The sequence below is a fragment of the Myiozetetes cayanensis genome, unplaced genomic scaffold (assembly GCF_022539395.1).
Source record: "Myiozetetes cayanensis isolate MyiCay16 unplaced genomic scaffold, myiCay2020 scf3, whole genome shotgun sequence".
NCBI lineage: Eukaryota > Metazoa > Chordata > Aves > Passeriformes > Tyrannidae > Myiozetetes > Myiozetetes cayanensis.
The window spans coordinates 9713824-9728767 of record NW_026087521.1 but is presented as its reverse complement, the minus strand read 5'-3'; the positions used below and the strand labels follow the sequence as shown (position 1 = coordinate 9728767).

At 33.9% G+C, this 14944-nt stretch overlaps 1 protein-coding gene across 5 annotated transcripts in view; it reads right to left on the bottom strand.

Moving 5' to 3' along the window:
- The window catches only part of CACNA2D1 (calcium voltage-gated channel auxiliary subunit alpha2delta 1), an 843568-nt gene that overhangs the window by 574039 nt on the left and 254585 nt on the right, over positions 1–14944 (bottom strand). For all 5 annotated transcript variants that reach the window (XR_007630104.1, XM_050325466.1, XM_050325463.1 and 2 more), the window contains exon 7: positions 757–888. Coding sequence is in view for 4 of the 5 variants with exons in the window: in XM_050325466.1 (XP_050181423.1) it covers positions 757–888 (132 nt within the window). In the remaining variant the exon portion in view is untranslated. The remainder of the gene's footprint in view (positions 1–756; positions 889–14944) is intronic.

Here is a 14944-nt window from a genome sequence, read left to right as displayed (position 1 = left end):
GACGCTGCACATAATTGTCTTGCATGTAGTGGACTGTCATTGATAACAGCGTTACTTAAGAACAGCAGCAGCAGCAGCCTTGCCATAAAACACAGATAAGCTAAGTCTTTCCATTAGTTATCACACAACAAAAATCAAATTAGGGCTACTGATGATCTAAATTCAGTAAAATATACATCTGTTTAAATTAACTAGTGTGATCCAGTGATGGGATTCTTTGACAGGTGGAACAGATGCTGGTTGAAGTAATCAAGTTGTATTCACTGACCTTAGCTCTAACATCAAAGACGAACCTGTCAGAGGCCATGGATTCTGGGGGCATGAACACTGTGCTACAAACACAGCATAGTGCATTCATATTTTCATTACATATGATTATATGCCTAGTCCCCAGGTCCCTATTTTCAAAACTAGACAGGTACAGAAATCTCACTGGCAAATATTCAGCTGATTATTTACACAATATATAGAAAACAATACAAAAATAAAATTTAACTCTTCAGTGTTTCAAAGGACATAATCTTCTGTTCCTCTTACTGAAAAAGAAAATAGCTACATATTTCACCCCCAGTTTCTTACCCCTCACACCAGATTTATGCCAGAATAATTTCACAGTCCTTAAGTTAATTCTGATATACAGAAACTGCACCTATGCAAGAAAGCAATTCTTAGTTATGTTTCACTGCTTGTAAATAAATCAGAATAGTTTTAGGACAATATATGGCATAGGACAGTTGTTAAGGGGACTTCAGTTACCTGGATAATACCTTGCGAGGCCAGTGGCACTACCAAAAACCTGCCATAGTAAAGTGGGGTCTTCTTCTCTGTTCCTCTTGAACACATCGTCCAACGCTGCCGTCCAGTTGAGTTCATTTAACACTATCGTTGCTGCCAAAGACAAAACATATTTGTTATTGGAAAGTCACTTCCTAACACAAGAAGCAATGACTCCAAAAAGAAAAGTGGACCATTGCAGAAAGCAATAACATTTAACTAACCCAGAAAATAAATTTAAAGAAACACACTTCCTTTCCTTGGAAATTTTCTTTAAATTCCTCATGCTCTCTTCTTCCCATTGCATTGTTTGTATGCAATGAATCTTGAATTATTTGCACAGCTAATATCTTCTACAAATACTTTGTTTCTAAGATGTCATTCTAGTTGCACTTCCCAATTATAGAAAAGATCTTTTATAAAAATATAAAGGCAAGCGTATAAAGTTGATGCTTACTAATTACAACACACTGCAATAAGAACAACTAGAATGATGTCAACAAAAGTAGGTATATACCTCTCATAAGAGTAACAAAGTTGTCCCTTTCCAAATGGATGCTGTAAAGGATTACATGGGAAAAAGACATTGATGAGTTATTTGGATTGTAATGCTAAGGTGGGGCTGCACACACAGTAGTGCCATTACCACATGCTAAGAAGATCTTCATTCATAGATGTGGGCCCCTACAGTAAGATAACCTTTATGAGTTGGGTCAGTTCCATAATGAACTTAAAATGCAAGAAAATTCACATTTCAGCTAAAAGCTGTGTGGCCAGTTACATAGAAACTAACATTCCTAGAGTTGTCCTGTTCCAATGCTTGTTTTAATCAATCAAATAGTTTATATAATCTATCAGATATATAGTATACTGATGTGTTCTATGCCTTTTTAAGAAAGAGATGCATTGGGAAACTTAAAAATTGATGAACATTGCTACAGTAATAGTCACTGGGCTATAGTCACAAATTTTACTGTGATACAAAACATGATATAATTTATGAGAAATCATGTTTTTCACCTCATTGAATGAGTTGTAAATATTTATTTAATTTCCTTCCCAAAAAATCATAATAATTTTAGGCAACAGCAAATATACTGCCAAGTATGAAAAGCAAAGGCTTTTTGTTAGTTTAGTCATTAACTCTCTGTTTTGCCTTGTCTTAAGCAACAATTCTTAAATTGAAACACCTAGACCAGCAAGCCAAGAGTGGAAAGGGAACTAGAGGGGAGAAAAAAAAAAAACTTTTGGAAATTGCTAAAGATGTAGGTATAAATTCTATGAAAGTTAACATTGTCATGCAGATTGTGCTCGCACTATGGTGTTGTACATAGGAAATAAAATTCAACTTTTCTTGCAAACGGGCAAGTCAAGTTGAAATAAAAGCAGTTGGGGCCTGATGGCATCACTGCAAAACTTGGTGTGTAGGTCTACTTTCTATCCCCCTGCTACCAAAAACAAAGAAACAATAAAAATAAGGATGGCTTAAAAGTTAACAGTTGACAGCCCACTTACAAAGTGAGGCTGTTAACAGGTACTAAAGAAATGAGATCGCAACATTACATTTTATAGGCTTGTTTTTAAAGGTTAAGGAGAAAATTGCTATACCATGTGTTTTGCAGAAAGGTTTATGCTTTTTTTTTAAGTAGTTTTAAGATTTTACTCTCTCAAGGGATAGCTTTTTATAGCAATATCAAATTAAATAACTCTTGATATTTCCTGTAAGCAATAAGCTTGTACTGTATACCTGTCTCTTTGTCAAGTAGATAATTATAAATAAATATATGTTTACTGAAGAAAGAATAACAATTCCCCGAGGCAACATGAGATGTTAATTATAATTTTAAGATGGTTACTGTTCAATTATCTTTTTTAGATCCTGTTTGACCTGCTATGTAATTAATCATTATGTACAGACTTTCTAAACTTGACTTTGTGTCAGATCTAATTTCCAGAAGTGGCTCCATGAAGTCATTAGAAGCTCTGTCATTTACTTAGATAAGAAATTTTCAGCTTGATTTTATTTCTTTTCATGTTACCATTTCCCTATCCAATGTAGAGAGTACTTGGCCTACTGGAAGCCTATGAGCCTTTGTACATACAGAGTCATACATATAGAAATATATACCTAAACTACATACATATAAAAAAAAGAAGAGACATTAAGGAGAAAATCCACAAATAGTAAAACAAATAAATACTGAATGTATTGATTTATATATTGGAATTGATAATTTCAGAAGTTTATTAGACTTGTTGAGATTAGCTATAAAGTAAGAGATAAAGATTACTAGATCTTGTTTACAATATTTGTGGGCAAGTGGTGTTTTATAGTCAAGAGTCAATAGTTTTATAATATTTTTATGTTCCACTTTCCTCTTCCTCCTCTCCTCTATAATTTTTACCCAGAGACAAATGCAACAGCCTAAAAATATCCAAGAGCTTACAGCAAGGAAAAAAAACCACCACAACAACCAAACACATGATGCTGGAATTAAAAAAATAAGTTATCTGGACTTTAAGAAAAGCAGAAGAACAGAACATCTTAACAGAAGTAAAATTAAATAAATCTGGGAAAAGGCTGCTAACAGTATGTAATGTATCTGTTCTCAGACACTGCAGAAACAGATCTTCCTGAACTCCAGAAATTTGCAGTAAGAGCTTGAGTCTCATTTCCCTAACAAACTATAACAGCACACGTGTCAGGTTCAACATATATCACCTTCCCCTTAATTCGCTTTCTCATTACAAATTTGTGTTTGGAACAAAGACACATTTCATTTGGTGGTACTGATACGCAAATAGCTGATTGCATGATCATTAAAACAATCATTCCTGGAGCTATTTGCTATTTGTAATTCAAAGTAGCTTCCTTCATTCAGGTTTTTTTCTTTGGTTGTTTTGGGGTTTTTTTAGTCATTCTATCTAAAAATATACTTGGTACAGAATCCGCTCACATTTGTGTTAACCAATCCATTAATCAGTAAACAAGGAAAAGGGTGCTAGGAATTTCAGTTTTAATAATTTATTTTTCTAAGTGTTTTCCAACAACTATTAATGTTTTGCTTCTGCTAAAGCATAGACCCTGCACTTCAAAAAGCCAACTATAAATCAAATCCTCTTTTTTTTTTTTTTTTTTTTTTTTTTTTTATGTCTGGTAATAGGCAATTTCAAACCAATACCTCTGAGTTCTGGTTTAAAGCCTACAGGAATGGATTTGAAACTTTCCAAAGAAAATAAAGCAAATCCAGTCATAATCAGCACAAAACTATTCTTCAAATGTTTCCTTCTAAAATATCCTGATTCTTAATTTGCACATAAAAATCAATGCAGTGCTACTTTCACTAGCTTATAGGAGAGACCATGGCACCTGTCAGAATACCCTAATTTGAAAGATAATTTATATTGACTTCTTGAATATAATGAGAATTTATTTTCTGTTATTAAAAAATGCATTTTCCAAAAAAAAAAAGAGTTTAAAGGTGCTATAGCCACACGTACTGAGATACTGTACATACAATTGCCTTTCAATTGAGTTAACTCTCATACAGGAAAGAGCCTTTGACTGATAATTGGCAGAAAATCTAGTTGGAGACAACTCTCCAATAAGCTTATTTTCAATTCTGCTAAATGAAGTCTTTGAAGATTATTACTTCAAAGTACTTCAGCTGCTACCTATCACTTGATACAGGCAAGATAAAAAAATAAAATTTATCATCACACAATAGGAAACATCATTCTTTCTGGCTAATTCCACTGAACTCCATCCATCTTTTCCTTTTCCTTCATCTTTATGATATGAGGTTTAGGGGACTTGACAAGAAATGGATTCAATTTTCCCCTGCAAATGCAATCAATAAAAAATAGAGAGCACTACTGTGCTCTCTTTAGAAGAACTGGAATACACTTCTGATGATTTATTCAATGTATAGGCCCTGGCCTGCATACAAGACAGAGTACAACTTTATTTGAAAAGCCTGAGAGCTATTTCCTATATCTGAAAATCTGTGAGCCACTGTTCCCTGTTGCAGCAGCTACACAGACACTGGGGAGAACAGAAGGGAGCTCCTCAGCAGTTCATTAATCTTCTCTTAATGTGTGGAACATATTACCCATCCATATTCTGCTTAATGAAGTTGACTCATTGATTTCTTTAAAGATAACACCGAGTAGTTATTGTTATGAATTAAATATACATTCACAATCAAATATTATGGTATTTAAAAGTGAGCACAGAGGGATAATACTTTTGCAAGTGCATATTTTTGCATATATGTGTGCAGACACAGACATTTCTATCTGTAGCCATGCTTATCACACAACAGAGAAACTCTTCTGAAGGTATAAATTGGTCTTTATGACTCATGCGTTTCAGTAATTTTTTGAAAGATTACATTCCTTCCAGTTCATGTTAAATTACACAGAATTTTACTCACTTTGAACTGCCACTGGAAAGTTGCACATCCATGTTCTCTTACATCAGACTAAGAAGGAATGAACTTTTATTTTAAGGTACTTTTAATTATATTTTTGAACTGGCTTTTATATATGTATGTGTATATGAATATACATATACACACACATATATACACATATGTTTATTCATTTTCTATATAACTCCCAAATATTGTAATTTGAAGAATTATTCCAATATTAACTTGAACTTCAACCATTCAAATTCAGTTGCATGTTTTAAGCCAATTAATTCTTTCATGAAAAGCTAAAATGCCAGAGCAAGGAATGATTATAGTGGCTCCAAAGGGAACATTGTCTCCAAGGTCACTGCTCCTTGTAGTGGCCTCAGAAACCCAAATTTAGATATATAGGGTTTTCATATAAACCATAGGGAAGTGTCCAACTCAAAATAGTCATCCAAAAAAAAAAAAACCCACAGATGATTAGAAACCAGTTAAAGAGAGTAATAGGAAAATTTTGAAAACTAAGGGAAATGGAGAGTGTTTTATCCAACATCTCATTTAGCTTCTGTTAATTTTTATCACAACAAGGTTATACAAATGTAAATGTACTCTTTTTCATTTAAAGCAAGGGAGGATAAGCAAAAATAAGTCCTAAATTTTAACAATAGCTGTTACATAATGGCATTTTCAATTGGATAGGGCATTACTTTTGCAAGATGCTCTCTGCTGGATCTTGTACATATTGCATATCTTCAAATTAGTTACAAAATCTTGCTTTGAAAGCAGCATTTCTGTTTCCTAACATAGCATAATTTAAACTTCCTAGATAATCACAATGGTTCAAGTAACATACATTTAATGGTGCATAAAACCAAAGAATTAAAATGCAGTTTTTAGCATACTAAGCAATAATTAAATGAAATAATTTCAAGTTCTATAGAGTAAATATTTTACACTTGCAATTAAAACCACAAATGATAAAATGTCATGTACTTTTTTCTTGAAATGAACAACTTCTCCACTCCCCATTAGTTATTTGACATTATGTCCCAGACACTTCTATAAATAATTCTCTGAAGAAGTCACTGAAGTCTCAAATACTGTTGTGTCTGTGTCAAATCAAATAAATTAATTGGCAATGCCATACGCTGTCTGCTTCCTGGCTTAGCTGCCACATGCTGATAGCTAGAGAAGCACAGTAAAATCTCATTAAAATAAGAAACGCCCAGGAGAAGGAAATGAGAATAAAAATGTCAATAGCAGAAGATGGAATTAAGCTTCTATTATCGCTCAACAAAAGAAGAGTTAGTACAATGCAGAGTAACAGACTCTTCACTACACACTCGTAATTTTTCAACAAGTTGTTTATCTCTACAAAAACCGACACTCATGATATACTGCAACCCATTGCTGATAACAGCATTTGTGTACATCTTATATGTTATTGCCTTGCTTCCTCTTATATCAAAATATAGCAGGATGTATTCCAGAATGAACTAATACCTGATGTAAACAACCATACAGTACAGGTAGGCCTATTTTCTGGGAAGATGGCAAGAAGACAAAATATTAAAGATGCTGTTGATTAGAGCAATTCTAGAGGACTTTCCAGATTTTGTAGAGCTATGCACTGGGTAGGAACCTAAGTAAAATGGAAAACAGAATAAATTTTTTAAATTAATTACAGTACATGCTGAATCTTTGTTATTATTTTATTGTTAGACTATTTATTATTGGTTTTACAGATTAGTTCAAAGCCGGGCCTGGGTTTGGAAATAATTCCTTCTTTAAAAAAAACCTCAAAAAAATAAAAAAAAAAAGCCACAACAAAAAACCCCAAAGAAATGAGTATGTTTTATTTTTATGGAAATATCTGGGATTAAATATCAAAAAACACCCATTTAAAAAGTCACGATGACTGTATTTCACATATTAAGTCTTCCTTCACTTTGCTCTAATTTTTCGTTAGCATTTCAAAGGACATCATAGTGACACTCAAATTAAACTTACTATAGAGATATGCTTGATCTTTACTGAAGACTTCTCTCTATTAAAAAATTAATTAGGTGTTAACAAAACCAAACAAAACCAATCAAAAGACTTTCAGAAAATGCTGTTGTGGTATAATTTATTAAACTCTGTCTTCAGTCTGCCAGTATCCCATCATTTCAATAACTTGCTAATCAATGGAGCACAAGATCAGTAAATCCCAAGCAGTAGCTGGGTTAAGTGAGAAGGAAAAGGACTAGGAACACACCAACTCACACAAAAATATTCCCTCTTTTACCTTATGCTTTCTGCTTTTTTTAAACTATTTTGCTCTTTTCCATTATATTTCATATTTATTGTAGTCTGAAAACAGCTATTTCAGAAATGGATGCTATCCCATGTTGGTTTTATGTCGACTGTCTCATAAAAAGTTCATACAATTTTTCTTACAACATGCATGATGTCCATCAACAGCATTCCCTCCCATCCTCTCCCCAGCCACGGCAAACTGGAAAGCACACGTCCCTCCAGCACTGTCCTTTATACCAAGGAGATGAACAGCAGGTGGACAAAGTGCTGAAACTTTCCAGTAAGATAGCTGTGAAGAACAGAAAATCTGTCTTCTGAAAGCAGAGAGAGGTTCAATAACAAGCAATCCCACCCTCGAAAAAGGTATGTAAGGGTAAGGATGGCACCAGCCCAGTAACCCACAGGTATAAACTATTTAAGAATAAATAAGAGCAGGCAATTAGAGGATCTCTTTTAGAGCAGAAGGTCATAGAATGCTTTTCTGCTAGGAGACACCTGGAAGGAGCCCAGAACCTTTAAGACGGAGCTTGATTGGTTCATGAATGGAATGGCATGGCCTAGATAGATTAAAAACTGAATTTGGAGCTGCTCTGCTCTGATAGATCACCCTTTGTTACAAATAAAGAAAAGGTCTGTTTAGAAGCTTAAATTTAGCAAACACAAACAATACACTTTTATACAGAGTTAATGGTAGCACAAGAATTGTATATTACCTGTAGATATATTTATACAATGAGTACATACATATGCATGTTGCATACATAAAGTATTTTAATTATTAATAATTTTGCATTATAGATGTTTTTTATGTATGCTATACACATATTTTACAAAATATTGAAGTAATATAGTGGATTCAGTTAATGGATTTTAACCTAATCCCCCTATAAATTAAATATTAGGAATAGAAGACTGGCTTTATCTATCTAAACATATTTCTGGTAATAGAAATCTAAGACACACCAACTGTGTGTGAGGGGAATACAATATATAAGCAGGAAATGTAAGGAAAATGATGATGAGGCAAGGTCTGTTTTATCACCTGAGTTGGTGACAGCTCCTGCTCCTTGTCAATATTCCAACCATCTCATAGATGAGTTTTGTGAATTACAAATAATTGGATCTCCACAAATTTTCCTTTTGTTGTTATTCTTGTCATTGTTTTTGGCCAAAGATTGGTCTAAATAGGAAGTGGACTGATATTATCTGAAATTCAACTAACCAAGGAAAAAGTCCTCTCTCTCCAACAGATCGAAACATCTGTACCATGTGCAAGTGCATTATGCTTTCTTATAAGCAGAACATAAAATCAAAATAGATATTGTTATTCTTTGGCCTGGTAACATCATAGGTATTATACATCAATTTTTAATTAAGTGTAGTTTGGTGTTGTTTTCCAGATTATATAGAAGGAACATAAATAAAACTCCTCTCTCTTAAAGATCACGGGACTATAGAGGATTAGAAATGCGAAAGTTGAAAGCTTGCTGCCTGTATAAACAGAGGTTCTTTTCTCTATGAAGACATTGATATTTCTTTCTTTAAAGACTTTCCCTTGTATCTTTACAGGAGGAAAAATATATTATTTTTATTTCATCTATAGCATTTAGTCTATGAGGAAGGGTACGCAGACTCACAAACTGTTCCCAGAACAGTCCTGTTCTGAGATGCCAAGCTGAGTTTCATTCTTGGTGTGAATTCTGGCCTCCCTGACGTTAATGATAAAAATTTTACTGTCCAGGGATCTGATTTTATCCTTCATTTTCAGAGCACTGTCACCCTGCAGTGTTCAGCCACTCTCTCTGTACACAGTACTTTGGCAGTCTAATGCAATAAGCAGATCATAGTATTAGGAGTCGGGACTTATTGCTTTAGATTTTTTAAGCAAAAGAAAAAAATCCTTATAAATCACTTCATAAGACTCAAAATGCCTTTGAAATAATATAAAACTCAAAAGGATCTTTGAGAATGTAGTAAAATTAAGCTTCTTTGTAGCTGTTTTTGTCTGCTTCCATGTCATGAGTAGTCTCTTAGGATTCATTTGAATTTTCTATATTCATTGCTTTAATCACTCAGATAGCAGTTCTTTGTTCTACAATGTCCAGACAGGAATACTTTTTTACAATCATTTGCTTGCTGAAGGTCTCCTTGTTTTTAATTTACTTTGTGATTATAAAACTACAGGAAAAGGCAGTAAACTTGCAGAAAACTGAAATGGGATGAAGAAAGACATCTTATCTTACATCTATCTTACCGTTTAAAAAGAAATTTTATGTTCTTATAAATATCTACCCTAATGGCTTAAAGTGTACTAAATTTTAGTTACTTTAGCCTCCTGTCCTTAACCAAGGGCCATTATCCTTCCTGGATAAGTAAATACTGCATAAACTGAGCTTTTAAATGAGACAAGCTGCTGACTTTGAGTTTCTAAGAGCTTCTATACAGATGATTCTCAATACTAGGAAGAGATCAGCGTATTAAGAAAGTAAAGACACAGCTGGAGCAATTGCTGTGAACTGAAAAATTTCACCTGGAACCAAATTAGTTAAGAACACATTATAAAAAACCCCAAAGTCACATAGTATTTTAAACAGCTACTTTCAACTAAAGTCAAGGAATAAGGATACACAGTACTATATTTCCTAGGATAAGGAGGAGGATATAAGAATATAAATCTGGATTTAAAATAAGGTGGGAGAGTCACATCACATACTGAAATACAATAGACTTCAGCCCAATTCTTACAGGCATTTCCATACATATTTAACTTTTATATTTGATAAATGAAGGAAGCAAAACTGAATGCCAGCAGCTTAGCACCAGCTAAATCCCACTGTGCTCTGATGATCTGCATTAGTTTAGGATGTACTCCAGGGAAATAATGCCCCAATCTGCAACAACTGTTTCAAAAAATTAAAAGGAAAGACCCAGTGTTTTTTTTCTTTCTCATATAACTTTCAGGGAAAAAAAAAAAACAAACAAACAACCAAACAAAAAAACCCCAGTACTGTAAAAAGCAATAGAAAATTTCTTGTGAGAAACTCATGACTTTGCTTTTCTACCACCTTATTGGTTTCAACGCTTCACCTGTATCAGCCAGAAATGCAGTGCAGCAGAAGCAGGTGTGTATAGTTGCTGCTGGGAATGTGACATTCATATTATCCAGGATTCAGAGATTTTATTTTCTGCTCCATCTAACCTGTGCTGTAGCCTGAATGCCCATTAACAGCAGATGCAGGCCAGGGGCACTGTAAGAGGGCACCTTCTGGTTTAGCTGCATGGAGGGGAATCCAGCTGCCACTCTCTGAGATGGCTCAGCAATGTCAACTGCAGTAACTTGGACCAAGCTGTTTTCTTCCAAAGGGCATTTCTGCTCTGAACTAAAATACTAACACAGACAGATCCAGCTCTCACGAAGCAATGACGGTCAAATAAATTAGTTGGCTGAGAGTGAGAGCAACTTGCTTTCCAGTGGCAAAGAAGTTCTCAGTCAACTAGCAACACTTAAGTTTCATACTCAAGAGTGTCATCCTGTCTCCAGCATGTCACCTCACAATTTTCATTACCCTAGTTATCTGTAGCAGCAGATCTATTTGGATCCAACTACAGTAATATTTTCTGTTATAACTGCAAGGAGACAACACTCAATTTATTTAACAAGATGGGGCTGAGCATGATGAAAACAAACAAAATAAAATACTTTTATAGACAAAGAATCAACCAGTAACACATTTAACAATAGAGCTTCTCATCTGAAAAACAACTGCATCCTTGATACAAATATTCTGTAGACTAATGGTCAGTTTCCCACTTGTTGCAAGTGGACATATTTTCACTAAAGCCACTGATATGTTATTCCAGTGTATAACCTGAAAACATGACCATGATTTTATAATTATTTGTTCCACCATTACAACTTGCAGTCCAAAAGCAAAATTAAGGCACTTTAAGTACTGAAGAACACTCTACACAACAGTTAAATTTTATTTTAGTCAGTTCCTCTAGATGTTTTATGAATATAACAATGGCTTAGAAAATGAGACATCACCAACAATAAAGAAACCAGAGCTGGGACTTTGGCTTATGGAAACTGATGTATCAATATTGAAGGTGTTGGTGCTAAATCAAGTTGATCAATGCCTGCTTTTAACTTTTATTCTAATACTGACTTTCAGGAAAATCTTTGGCATATCACAATCTTACTAAGCATCTTCCTCAGCTATGGAGCAAGAACAATTTTTTATCCTTAATGTCAGTGTCAGATTCAGTAAAAAACTTTAAGAGTCTTTAATGTCTTGAAGGTCTTTTGAATGATTTCTTCAATCTGGCACTGTGGCACAAAACCAGCTTTATGACGTACATAGTTTCTGTATTGTTTATGACACAACATCTGGATAGTGTTTTACAGTTGAAACTAATGTCATATGTAAACAAATTACTTAATGGATTTTTTTCAAAGCATCAATCCAACAATTGGAACATCGACTGATGTTTGTACATCTGTTGAACAAAATCCACTTTATGATGAAAATACATGAAGTACTTTTTTATTTTAGATCTTCAGACTTCCTATCACTGGTATAATTTTTAAAAAAGATTTGTTTTGAAGTCAGGAAATAAAAAATATTGAATTTTACTTTTTTTTTTTTAATAGGACATATCTGTTTTTTGCAGAAACAAAATTTATTTTATTCCTTCAGTTATCTATCTACAAGACAGAACCAAAAAATGGTAAGGTACAAATGTTCTGTATGACAAACTCCCACAAACTTACTTCTGGGACAACATTTAAAGAAACATTGTAGAACTAACCAAAGACAATTCTTTTCATAACAAAAGACAATTTTTCTAACAAAATGAGATTTCAAGTGGATGACCTATTGAGTAATCATTGAGTATCTCTCCCTTGTCCCCCTTCTTGACAGCTTATGCCACAGCAAAGCATAAAGTACTGTCAAAGTCATCCAGTTCTCACGTCACAACAACATACAGCAAACCAAAAAAGTAGACAAGTTATCCATCATCTGTTGAGAAGAGAATAACCCCTAAGGCAAGGGAATAGACAAATGCTTTAGCTATTCAATTTGTCACAATTAATTAGTTAATTATTAAGGTATTATGATTTCATTTTGTTAAGTACAATCTAATCAAATGAGTAGAAATCTTTTATGTCTTGAAAATTTTACAATGAGTATTAAGACAAACATGAGCAGGAGGTTGAGGGAAAACCTGTACCAGCAGTAGAAGAAGGACAGAGGCTATTGCAGAGCTCTGCCATAATCTTCAATTACCTACAGTCCTCCTGGCTTTGGAAAACTAAAAAAAAAACCAACTACTCAACATCCCTCTACCTCTGACCTCTCATTCCCTGCTATCTGTGACAGAGAATTCAGATCAAACTAAGGAATAATTTTGGAAACTGAAGGAAACTTTATTGACTACAAATGGAAGAACTCAAGGAAAAAGGGTGCAAGAATCTACCTGGTACAGAAATAGAGTGTGTTTTTTGCAGGTATATTACCTCAAAAATTAGTACTGATTATTCTGAAGGGAAACAGGGAATAAAAGATGTACAAAGAGAAACCTTTGCCAAATTATATGTTTTGTGCCATTTTCCATCAACCATCACCAAAGACATTTAAAAAAATACTTAAAAAGCATGTATACATAATTTGTAGAAAACTAAATTTTAAATATTCAATGTCTTCAGGATAATATAAATAATTTTGAAAATATATGGTTATACATGTGTACATATACTTAGAACATATATGCATAAATGAAGTAAGTACCCAGTTCAATCTGTGAGTCAGACAAAAAAATACAGTTCTCACAGTGGAGTAGGAAGAAGCTGACATGAGCAGTTACTTAATTTTGCCTCAGGTTGCATAATACTTTGGCCTCACTCTAGGCTTTCATTAGCCATTCCAGCAATTAATATTTTGCTCATTATCTTCCTTCATCTGCCTAGAGCTTTCAGTGTTTGTACCCAGCAAGACTGCATTAAAGATAAAATTTAAAAAAAAAAAATTAAAAAATAAAATAAACCATCTGTAATGTTTGTTGTCTCTGAAAAAATGCAAAAAAATAGCAGGCCTTACCATCATACTTTTTAGAATTTTCTAGGTTTGAAATCAGGACATAATTCACCCTTTCATGCAGTGACTGTATTCATTGATTTAATTAGCACTGTATTGCCCTAAATAGACAAATAATGCACTCTTCAGTGGCATCTCCCAGTAAAAACTGAATCAGCAGATGCATCAGCAACATAAACATACAAATTTAGTGATGAAATTACTTTCACTGATATTAATGCATACTGCTATGCTAGACTGGAGGTTTTTTCCTTCTAATGTGAATAGCAAAACTGCCTACCTACACTGTCAGCCCCTATGTCAGCATATATTACATTATTAGGCTTTAATTATTATTTGTTAGGCCTGCAGAGTATATTTAAAACAAGGCAAAGTTGTAACGCAGGAAACTCTGGTTTGCTCTTCTTTAGACTGCTATGTAATGACAATGGTCATCTGCCTCATCGTTCAATTTAGTGACTTTTAGACAACCCCAAGCTCTGAAATTAAACATTCGAGCTGTATTTCTGTCTTTTGAAAGTTTAACTACCAGAATGCATGAAAAATGCTAATAGATCCTTCATGAGAGATCATAAATCAAGTAACTTATCTGAGCAAGTAGTAAAGAAATCCCAGTGCTATTACAATTTTAACCTTCAGAGATAAAAGACAAATTTAGTTCTGTGACAATCAGTCCCTTATTAAGATTTCAACAGAACTTATTGTATTACCCTATTTTATTTTCCTTTTCCATATCTCTATCCGTACTTATAGGTGATATTTGAAGTATTTTTCAGAAAGAAGTCAAACTAACCTTCAGAGAAGTGAGCTTGAAACATCAATAGTAAATAAATTACTTACCAGTGCCATAAAGAACTGATAGACATCTCTTGAAAAGACTGTCATTACAGTTATTGCTCCAAAAAGCCCAGACAACAAACCCTCTCCAAAACCACACAGTTAGGCTGTATTTTCTAATAGTAAAGTTCTAGGGCATTCCTTACAAAACCTTCTGGAGCTGCAGATAGGAGGGTCATAAAAAGGCTAGTGTTAATTTTTCTCAAAACTGTCTTGTGACCTTAATAATGTGGCACATCTTCACTTTCTTCAGCTCTACTGAAACACAAGGCCCAGAAAACTTTCTCTTATGTTTCCTACTCTCTAGTCAGTGCTGCTAAACAGTGCATTCTTTCAAGACAAAATAATTAAATTATTTATAAACAAAAAAACTGCAAGAACTGTCTATGACAGATTTGTAACTCTAAAGTTGTGCCTTCATCCTTGGAGACACTCAAAACCCATCTTGGCATGGCTCTGAGCAACCTTCTCTAGTTGACTCTGCTTTTATAAGGAGGTTGGACTAGATGGTCTGCACAG